Source organism: Conger conger, chromosome 5, assembly GCF_963514075.1.
Source record: "Conger conger chromosome 5, fConCon1.1, whole genome shotgun sequence".
NCBI classification, from domain to species: Eukaryota; Metazoa; Chordata; class Actinopteri; order Anguilliformes; family Congridae; genus Conger; species Conger conger.
In genome coordinates this window covers 43,524,016-43,535,486 of record NC_083764.1, presented here as the reverse complement: position 1 = coordinate 43,535,486, position 11,471 = coordinate 43,524,016, and the positions used below count along the sequence as shown (strand labels likewise).

At 42.6% G+C, this 11,471-nt stretch overlaps 1 protein-coding gene across 1 annotated transcript in view; it reads left to right on the top strand.

The window, feature by feature from the left end:
• Positions 1-4,878: 4,878 nt before the first annotated feature.
• clstn2a (calsyntenin 2a) overlaps positions 4,879-11,471 on the top strand; it is a 153,707-nt gene continuing 147,114 nt past the window's right edge. The window contains exon 1 of the mRNA XM_061242190.1: positions 4,879-5,205. Within this exon, the coding sequence (XP_061098174.1) occupies positions 5,139-5,205 (67 nt within the window). The 5' untranslated portion in view covers positions 4,879-5,138. The remainder of the gene's footprint in view (positions 5,206-11,471) is intronic.

The following is an 11,471-nucleotide window of genomic DNA, read 5'->3' as shown; positions in this document are numbered from 1 at the left end:
CTTGTCTACTTCTTCACACAGTATCAAATGATTCTGACAAAATGCTGTTCTGCTGTACAGCATCACATTCTTTTCCAGATATATGAGGTGGTTTCATCGTGGCTCTCAAGGTGAGTGCTTTATTTAACTTATTGACGGGTCAGAGGCAGAGGCATTGAAACCAATTAATAGCCTGCCTGCCAAAGGCAAGGTTATGACTGCCCATACATAAGGTTCATCTCAGACCGCAAAGACACCCAGACATTAACATATTCTGTCCTTACTGAACCGCTGAACCGTGACTAGCTTCACCGCAGGGTAGACTTCTCACTCGTATTGATCCATATTTTCTCTCCCAGAGCAATCTTGCTCGGGTCGAAATTACAAGGCATACTGTAGCCTATGCATCTGACTTATTTTGGAGTTTGTAAGAGGCCCCATTAAACTTTTCTCTCAATTTGGAATGGCAAATGTATTTGCAAGGCTGTCTCATTGCTGCAACATCCTCTGTGAATTTAGGTGAGAACAGACAAGCACACTTCCAAGATGCAAGCTGTTCACTGGATACTCCATCTGCTGAACTGCGCAGTTGTTCTGTCAGAGCACTTGATTGGCCAGTGGAATTGGGTAAACACAATCCGATGGGATGAAACCTCATTTTGGAAATACTACAGCCAAATAAATAAGCATCTTGGGGTGCATCATTACACAGAGCTTAAGCATAGGCGACACTGGTGATATTGGAGCCTAGGCCCCTTCTGCCTGGACCCAGCCCCCCCAACCCTGCTCCAGCCCACAACCTTGTTTGCTGCCTATACAAATTATTTTGATGCACTAATTTCAACAGTAAATACCTTTAAATGGTTCAGCAGTTACCATATGTTTGCTGTTGCTCTTGACTTATTCTGTCCTCTCTCCAATTCCTTCTCACACACACACACACACACAGTACATCTTTCTTTTCAACTGCCATGCTTCTTTTTACTTGTGTGAATGCCAGTGAAAATATAAAGTAGTATTATTTTTTCATGGTTCTCATGACCCCATCCAGCCCGCATGACTGACAGTTAGGGAATCGCTGCTGTAAGAATAGTGTCTGAGCATGTACACAAAAATACAAAGCAGAGAATAATCTCTGCGAGAGTCTGACTCCTGCTAGAACAGCAGTCTGCAACCGTGGTACAGGAGAGCCGCTGGCCTGCCTGGTTTTTGTTGTTACCCTACACTTGATTAATCAATTACACCCATTGACTGCGCAGTTAAAGGTACAATAGGTAAGATTTTAATACATTGTCACAAGACCATCCCTTCCTATCATTGAAAAAGGCTCAATGACATGTTGACTCACCCTCTACCTGTGTTTATAATCCTTAAATTCAGGTTTCAAAATACACAGTTGACGCCCTGACACTCTGTACCAAAACATTATATAATTGTACAATAACTGTTCAAGCTCATTGGTTGAAATGATCTATTGTACCTTTACCTCACTTTACCTGGGCTCTGTCTCATGAAGCAGGATTACTGAGTTAGCTGGATGACTGTGCTGAGTAAAACCAGGAACAGCTCTTTTTACTTCAGTCCATGTTCCAGATTTGGGTGGGCTCCGGGCTTTACTCAGTGCAGTTATGCAGCTAACTCTAATCCTGCTTTGTGAAATACCCCCCTGGTTACATGGGTGTTGATCTTAAGGTGAAAGCGTAATCCAGCAGAGCTTCCAGCTGATTAAGACCTGGGAAAGCAGTGTCGCGTTTTAGGTGATGTGATAGGTCAGTGTAACTGCAGTAGAGCGCTCTCCAAGGTTCTGAAGCTGTGGAACAGAAAAGAAACTGCACGGATCATTAGTTCAGTTCTGTGTTTGACTCTGACTCATGAACAGGGCAGAGAGAAAGCAGAAAATGAAAAGTCAACTGTGAAGAAAATCATTGGCTGTGTAAAAAGAGGGCGTAGGGGAGATGTAACGAGTCAACATCCGTGAATCGAAAAGATCAACGAGAGGCGAAACCTTGCCATTTGCGAGATCTTAAATAGAATCTGGATCAATTATTTCTAGAGCTCATAATGGGCATTACAGATTAGTGTAGGCGCATTACTGCCCAGTGTGACAGGGATTTATTGGATTTAACTGCTGCAGGTGCTGCAGAGATAAAAGAAAAGGAAGCTCTTTTTACAATAATTAAAACAGAAAATATTTAAAAAATAGTAATGGATTTTATTACTGCTTTCCATTTGATCTTATTGCATTTTACTCAAGTTTCCTTCATGCATTACCAACACTGCAACATAACTTTCAATGAACAGCAAGTCTAGTAATGCACAATGTACCATGTGGGATTAAAACTTGAAACCTGCTGATCAAAGAGTTTGTTTCCTGACAGATGCCCTGGAGCAAAGCGAGCAGTCTTAGTTTCTAGTCATTTTCTATTTGATATTCCCCCTCAATCCAACAGAGATTAAACTGGATAGACGAAACAAGTAGGCTGAAAAGGTTTAATACAGAATGACAGCCAGATTGACATATTAAAATGAATTGGAAAAGTGCACTCAACTTTTCCAATCCATTGGTGCTACAGGTATTTTACCATTCAGGATTTAGGATTAGGACCAGAAAATAATATACAATTTTAAACCACACATCCACTTCCTGGCTGTCATCACTGTGTATTCTTCTGTAGTAAATACCAGAATAATTCAATGGCTCCAAGTGAAATGAGTGGTGGTGAAAAAATATCTGAACCCAAAAACATAATAGGTCTATTGCAGTGTGTTTCCCTGAAGTTTAAACCTCTAGACCACAGAACTGCATTACACCTGGAACAGCTACAGTAATTGTGATTTAACCTATTCAGATACAGTAGCTGTTCAAGTGAAAATACTATTCTATGGCTGAGAGATTTAAACCTGAGGTTTAAACTATGGCTAAGCGCACTGCAACTGACCTGATAGCAATGAGTTTTTTGGCCACAATTCCCATATTTATAATTGGTCACAAGTAAGGGATAGATGAAGACCTGACCTCTAATTGTAACTCGGCGCTATAGCCGGACAACAGCTGCTTATCACGACAGTCAATATGTTGAGAATGAACAGATGTATAGAGAGAATAAAAATGGAGAAATGCTTTTTAGCACATTGCTGTTACTTCTCACCTCCATCTCATCCCACCAATGTAAAGTACATGACACGTGTCATCAAAAATTTGAAATGATTATTTATTCATGTCGATTGAGACATCACTCAGAAAGAAAGCAAAAGAAATGAAAAGGAATAAACATTGCGCTGCAGGTTGTATTTTAACAGTTTCGTTTTATGGGAGAGGCGTCCATTTGCTATTCCAAACATGTGGAGATAACCATGTAGGCCATAAAATATTCAGTGGCAATCCCTCTCCTTTCCTTTTTACCTTAAACGATCTGGGGAGTGAAGCACAAAGGATTCCCGACTGCTGCTACTGTGCTGTTCACTGGTCAAACACACCGCTCCCCACTAGACACCGCACTCTCACAACCTTCTGCCGATGTTCCAGCAATGCTAACATATTTTTACACATATTTTTACTAGCAGTATGTCAATGTGTTAGCATTAGCAGTATGTGCTGGCTGGAGATAGACATATGATCAGAACCATGCTAGACGTATGCTAATAATGCATGCATGTATAGTAAGTACCATGCATAGATACAGGGTATTATACAATATAACAAATTACATACACAAATGGCTCTAAGATGGATTGTTTTTGTTTTGTTTTGAATGCAAAAGTTAATATTCTAGTGAGGTGCTTCCCTTACGGAAATTAAATACAAAGAAATTTTGAAATTGAACCTGTGTGAGCCAAGCAATGGTAGTTTGTCGCTGTGGGTCTAAGAGCCCAGTGCATGCTGGTAGAGCCAGATAAAGGAATCAGGTATGTAGAACAAATTAATGTCAAGAAAAACTGGTGAGTTTGAAATCATCAATGGCAATTAATGCGAATGCAAATTAAACAGGACCCTTGGTCTTTCACCCCTACCGGCGTAAACATGCAGAAAGGTCGACCCTGTGTCATAAGCAAGCACTTCATTATCATTACAATTAGTACACTCAGTGCAATTAGTGTCGCACGCTGCCCCAAGGTCTCAGGGGGAAGGCCTTTCCTTATTTACTTACCTGCATGATGCAAAAGCCCCAGAGGTAAAGGAGGGGAACATTATCTGGGTGCAATTTTCCACAATAAGAAATGTGCCTGCAGCAATAACAGAGGCAGTTATTCCACAAACTGCAGAAAATGGGCAACATCAAACAGGAAGGAACCCTCCCCAGTGGAGGATATCTTTAAGGGAGTGTAATTAGAAATGGCAAACTGAATAAGATTTACCATGTTATTTTCCATAAAGCAGTTTTGCATTAGGATCAGAGGCTCTGGGGTTCATTTGGACTAGCTGTAATGTGTGAGAGTATGTCAGAAAAGGGGTGGTAAAAGGAACAATTATTTTTGCCCTTACATGCGAGTTTAGTATTGCCACAAGAGATACATGTGAACTGTGGTTGGATGTTTGCATGCTACAGATATACAGATTCACTGGATATAAGAAATGATTGTTGTTATTATTATTATTAATAATAATAATAATACAAAAATAAGAATAATAATTTAAAAGCTGCAAAACATTTTCAGAAAGCAGGGAACCAAGGCAAACCACTTACCAGACTAGAGAAAAGTGTCCCGTCTCTCTACACGTGTTAAAACAGTTCATATCAGAACAATAATGTCGTGTAACCTGAGAAACAGACAGAAAGAGGGTGCATAAAACAAAAAAAGAGGAAACGCGCTTCAGATTAATATTAATGACTCCACTTCCAGTGACGTAACAGCCTGGTCCCGGGGTGCGCTATTCTGCGCTCTCGTCCTACCAGATCCCGAGTACCTAGCAGTTGCGATCTTCGCCGCTTACCACTGCCCTGCCCCGCATTCGTGCGTCCCCGTACTTCCACATTTCACGTCAGATTTCCTCTCTCCGTGTTCAACTTTAAGACATTGCAAAGCTTCGACGGAGAGACAGACAGACAGACTGGTTGAGAGAGAGAGAGAGAGAGAGAGAGAGAGAGAGAGAGAGAGAGAGAGAGAGAGAGAGAGAGGTCATCGTGCACTGATTGAATTGTCTCTTACAATTCGAGAAGATGCTAAGAATATCATTGGCGCTTATTTTCGTGGCGTTGGGACGGTGCGGCAACATCGTTGGAAAAGGTGAGTAAAGGAGAACTAACTACCCGTAGCAACAGTAATATCGAGGGGACATAGACGTCAAATCAGTGGCTTACCTGGAAAAGGTGGTAAAGGCGAGAGCGCTCATCGTAGACTGTCTCCACTGAGCTGAGAATTGACCTCAATTGCACATGTCGACAAAGATTAAGTCGGATCTTGTCCGATTTTTAGAGTGACTATGTAAGTGTTGTTGTAGCTACTATTGAGATGTACAGAGGCGACTAACTGTCGGGTTTCTCTGGCACTGTTCTCTCACCGGCAACATTCATGGAAGTTTTGGGCGTTTGTGTAGTGTGTATTGGACCGATGGCTCTTTGAGGTCGTTTGCTATTCTTAGCCTTAGTCAACGATAGCCTATAGCCCTTCTTTATGTTCACGTAGGGAACCAATACACTGGACTGGTGGAGAAACTGGTTTAGCTCAGATACCTTGATCTCACGGAATAGGCTAAATTACTATCTGGAGGAAAATGAATGTCGTGCGCCGCAGCTGTGGGGTTTTTACGTTAATTTGTCCAGTGTTCCAAGGATGAGACTTTTTGCTGCTTTCATTTTCTGTTAAGGTTTGATGCGAACTGTCTGTATCAATCTATTAACATCACCTGCTCCTGCAAACTTCAACGATAGCGACGGCAGGTTTTGTCATTCTGCGCACTTTCACTTTGTTAGGAAGAAATCGATATAGGCTCATCGGTAAATCTCAAACAGCCTCTCAAACTGTGAGTGTAAATGATCCACGAAAGCAATTACCTGCACGCTGTGGGAGATGCAAAAATGTTTTCTGAGGGAGAAAAGAGCACATTATACAACCGTTACCTGACTGTTAACCTTGTAGATCATGCCAAGATACGTCCAAGTTGAAACTGGAGTAGGCTACACAGAAACTGAATCGTTTTTGTTTTTTTTGTCAAGCTCTAGTCTCACTTCAAAGAAAACAAAATCACCCAGAAGGCGATGATGCTGGGGAACCACAGCTCAAAGTTCTAATTAAGTCCCACAAGACTCGGGAGAGCATTAAGCACACTGTTGTCAATATCTGTCTATTCTGATTTAAATTCCTATTTAAGTTAATTTAGGTTTGTTCTGGGGGAATTGAAGTAAATTCCCTCATAAAATAGGTCATATTTAGCTGCTTCGAATATGAACAACACAGACATTATCGCCGCTCCTTTAAGGTTTCCTTCAACTCCGAATTTCTCTCTGGTAACATCAATTCTCTAAGCATGTTTATATAGATGAAGGTGAAGGCAACGTTTGAAGTAGCCTACGCGTCTGTGGGTGAAGTGCTCATGAGAGCAATTTGTCACCATGAGCAGATATGGTCTGGGACCCTATATCGCACTGTATATTATTAAATCATGAACCATTTTATGAACCATAAAACTATGATAGTTCAATATGATTAACTACGAAATGGAAATATGCTGCCATACATTTAGGCATACATTCAAAATATAAGCATCTTTGAGTGAATGCCAAAATATTGCTCATGCGCAAGAAGAGATATAGTTCTGCTGCTTAGCATATTTTGTCGAATTAGATATAGGCTGTGTTATAAAATATAGATACTATGAATGCATGTTTTCATTAATACATTGCATTAGCTATTTACAAGATGATTTCCATATACTGTGCAGGGGTGACATTCATTTACACATATAATTTATATCCTACATTTTATATATATTAAGCATTATGTTATATACATACATGTCACACAAATTCAAAAATATTCCTTGATGTTAGAATGGAATATTTTAACATGTTTTCATACATTAATAAGGGGTTGCTACTTCCCCAAAGTGTTTAATGTGTTTAATTCATATGAAGCAGTATCAACATAGAAGCACATAAATAAATTTGAATAAATGAATAAGTCAACAAAATTTGTATATTTAATGCAATGGCTGACTGAACGCAACAAATTGCTTCCCGAAAATGACTTCTATTTCTTTTTGTATTTGGTGCATGGGTTACAGATGCTATCAGTGAAAACTGGTGATTACATGCTTTTGTATTTAAAAAAAGGGGATGTGGTGCCAATGTCCCTGGCATCTGGCATGGGTGTAGCGTAGCGTAGTGGCTGAATGTGGGCAGTGTGTGACAGCCGTGCTTATCAGCTCCACTGCCATAGCTGGAACCTTGTAGCAATGAGATAACATTGCCACTGTATCATAGCAACTTTGTTTGGTTGCTATTGTGCGTTAGCCGGGGCAGTAGCTGCTAGATAATGAACACAGAAGAAGGGGGCCGTGTTCCCCTACAGCGCTGGAGACTCCCTGGAGACCCCTTCCTCGCTTTTGATACCGTACTGTATGTCCTGCTGTTGTTCAAACCCTCAAACAGTTTTAAGGAAGGGGAGAGAGGGAGGGGCGAGAGAGGGGAAGAAAGAAAAAGACAGTTTCTGCAAATAAAAGAGGAGGGAAAAGGCTGTGACAGATTTATGTCAGCGGTTTCAGAAAAAGAGTTGGAGTATCAAAGTGGAGCATAAATCTTCAGTGTGGGAACAGACCAGCTACATAACTCAGGACCTTCGTGCCACGACTGGGTAAAACCAGTGCCTGGGAAATGTGGGTCTTTCATTTTGCTGATGTCGTGTTGGGAGCAGATGGCGGAGGGAGGAAAAATCCAGCCATTGAAGACCAATGTAACCCCCTCCTTCTGGCATCTTCCGGCTTTGTCTCCAGCGTTTTTTCCTGGAGTCTTGCCATTCGACGTTAATTAACCAGCGTGCATCTCGAACACCAGTGTGAGCTGTGGCGAAGGGTAGAGTAGCTTATACACGACAGGGAAATTACAGTGTTGCCCACAACTGTGACCCCTTCCGTCGCCGAAGGTGGCCAGGCAAAGGTAGCTCCTGTCCCCTTCTATAACACCTGCGTGTTTCAACTGCAGCTCTCTCCAAGCCCCAAGTGGCCTCTCACTGTTGCTATGCCTCATAGGGAAGTTAACACACCCCGGCAAGTCCCATATGCTTTCAACTTTCTTTTCTCCCTCACTGAAATGGATAATGCTGCAATATATCATAAATATGTGAACTTTTGGAACATGTAATGATAAATTCATTTCCCAGCAGTGCCTTTAAAAGAAAATATGTACAGTGCCATATTTTTCAGTCTAAATTATTTGTGTATATCCCATTATATTACGAAGCGCTGTAATATATTTTCTGACCTTGATCTATTTTATGTCAGTAATATTGCTGTTTATTCGATTTCCACATCCAGCTATGGTGGGGGGTAGCACTCCACAGATTTGTGCAATGTTTGCTGCCCCAGTAGGCTCCAATCCCTGGATAGGACTAGGAGGCTTGTGCAAATGTCACCCTGCCACCAGCTGTGCAGCACATTCAAGTCTGTGGGCCCGGAATCCAAGCTAGCCTGCACCAGTACCTGTTTTAATGGTGTACCCGGCAGGCTTATGTCACACTTAGCAGAAGCTTCTGCCCCTAGAGAAGAGGTGTTAGGAAGGTTCCATGCAGTGTTGCAACACCTGGTGACAGCTTCCATGGCTAGGAACACAGGAAGCCCTGGGTCTCGGTAGAGTAGCCGTCTCATTGGAGCCGGATGTCTTTTTCTGCAGAGGACACTCCGGAGTTCGTGGTGGTCTGTGGGTGGAAAGGTGTTTCGGCCCCCAGCCGGCTCCTGCCGGCTGTTCACTGGCACCTTCTTCTAATTACCGTCTCCTGGTAGAGAGAGAGAGTGGGCAGAGTAGGCCCACTCATTCTTCTTCTCCTTTTTAACCCCCTCCGCAGTGGAATAGCTAATTGCGCTGCGCGCTAGCGTCACTGCTGTGCCGCCCGCATCTGGTTTCGCGAGCCCAGCAGCTGAAGCGTGTGAACTCCTTAATACTCCCGCCCACCAGCCTGGGACTGTTTCCTACCCCACAGGAATCAGAGTGCTTTGAGGGAGCTCGGGCCAAAGTCGAGTGCTAGTTCGTAGGCAGCCGATGAGTGGCTCGGGGCAGTGGTGCGGTGGTAATCTAAGGGAGGCTGGCTGAGGTAAGTCCACCTCAGAATAGAGACACTTCCCACTGTAGCAGAGGCTCAGTCATTCACATTTGGCTAAAATCATAGCGCAGGCTCAAACTAGTTGATATCTGGCCTGCATGATACAACCTGTTCTCATGCTCATGGTAACCGTCTTTTCTAACCGTGCCACTCCGGAGCTCTTGGATAGATCTACCTTTCTTAGATTTTCACTGCAACCCTAACAAAGCACACCTCATGCAACAGCTAGAGATCTCATTAAGCTGATAATTAGGAGAATGCAGCTTGCCAAATTGGGCTTTAAATGAAAACCTAGAGGACAGGCCTTGATCTCCAGGATCAGGGTTGGGCAGTCCTGGTCTAGGCTAATCTGTTTTTCACCTGTTCTGTTTGCTGGGGTTAATGCTAACTCAAATCGGCTCTTTGAGAGATGGTCTACTTTACATGAGTGGATGGGCGGAGCTTTTACGATTGGTGGAGCACGGTTTATGTGAACGAATGCATAATCGTAAATGATGGACAGATGTAGTGGCAATCCAGTAATGATTTTACTGTCTCGAGACTAGCCAAAAAATGTGAGAGAAACTGATTACCAATCAAGCAAATAATTGGCTCCATAATGCATTCCAATTGGCAGCAAATTCCCTTTCCCTCAATGGTGTCTAGTCATCAAATTATTTTCCTAATAACATGAAATTGTGTTACAGTTGACAACATATACAGACTAGATGAACATATTTGTACATTTAGCACTCTTTAACTATGACCGTGATGATTTCATTTGTAGTTCCAAATGCAAACAATTTGCTGGCCATTATTGAACTTTGCATTCAGAGCATGTGCAACATGGATTATTTACCTCCTTAGCTTACTCTAAGTGTTGCCTGTATAATGATTATTGAAAAATAAAATGAAACTCATATCATTTTTGTTTTGTAACACCACGTGCACATAAAAAAACTACCACACAAGACATAGCAATTAATAAAGAGGGAATTACTTAGTAATGGATATGGACTGATCAGATAACAGGTCACGCTAGTTAATCAAGCAGAACAAGCAGAGAGCAGTGATTGGTTTATAGGTCTCGGTTATAGGATCTCATTTTTGAAAGCTTTTAATCCTGTGCTGGTGTACGGTAATGATCATGCCCATCATATGCAGCTGCATTTGCAGTGGAGCTGTCCTGGCACAAATAAACCTGGGGCAATTGTCTGCTCCACTCTGTCATAATGGTCAATGTGTGGTAAGTACAGCCCATGCAGTCATAATGACCTTGCTAGTAAGTACAGCCCGCAGTCTAACAATGGCCAGTGTAGGGTAAGCACAGCTCATAATGGCCAATCTGGGCCAAGTATAGCGCACAGTGCCATTTTGGCCACTCTGTGGTAAGTACAGCGCACAGTGGCAAAATGGCCATTTCAGGGTGATTATAGCCCATCTGCGGTATGTGCTGCTTCCAGTGCCATAATGGCCTGTCTACGGTAAGTACACCCCACAGAGGTGTTATGGCTAATCCGGGGGTATGTACTGCCCACACTGTCATATTATCCGGTCTGTTGTAGGTCCAGCCCGCAGGTTCATAGTAGCCAGCCTTTGTTAAGTACAGCCAATGGCTTCATAATAGGCGGTTGGTGGTGAGCACCGCCCGCAGTGTCATAATGACCAACCTGGGGTTAAGTGTACAGCCCACAATGGCTAATGCGGCTAAAGGCTGAGTTTGATCCACAGCCTGTGCTCTATCCTGCCTGCCGAGCTGGCTTTGTAGTAACTCTCTGCCTCGGACTCAATTAAAGCACCCCGGCTGCCCGTGAGGCCAGGAAAAGGGTCTCTGGCATGCTGTCCTTGAATGTTTTGTGCTAATTAGCAGCGCAAGGCCTTTTTTTTTTGCTGACATCTGGTTCGCCAGTGGTTAAAGGCAGATAGAGGTTCAGATTTGCATGTGTGTTTGTGTGTGTGTGCGCGTGCCTGCGTGCTGTGGATATATGTATGTGTTCCAATGGGCATGCATGCATTAATGTGTTCCGCGTGTGTCTGTAGACGTGTGTGCCTAATCTGTGTATGTAGGAGGATAAGTCGACGTGTGTCCTGCAGTAGAAAGACGCAGTGCTTCATGCTTATTTCATTTGTTGTTTTCTCAAGCTTAACTTAAAGGCTCTCATTTTGGAATCAGTTCAAACAGTTATACCAGTTTTGGATAAAAATGGAACAAAAGGAAAAACTTCTCATATTTTGTGTTTTTGTTAAATATTAGAAACACA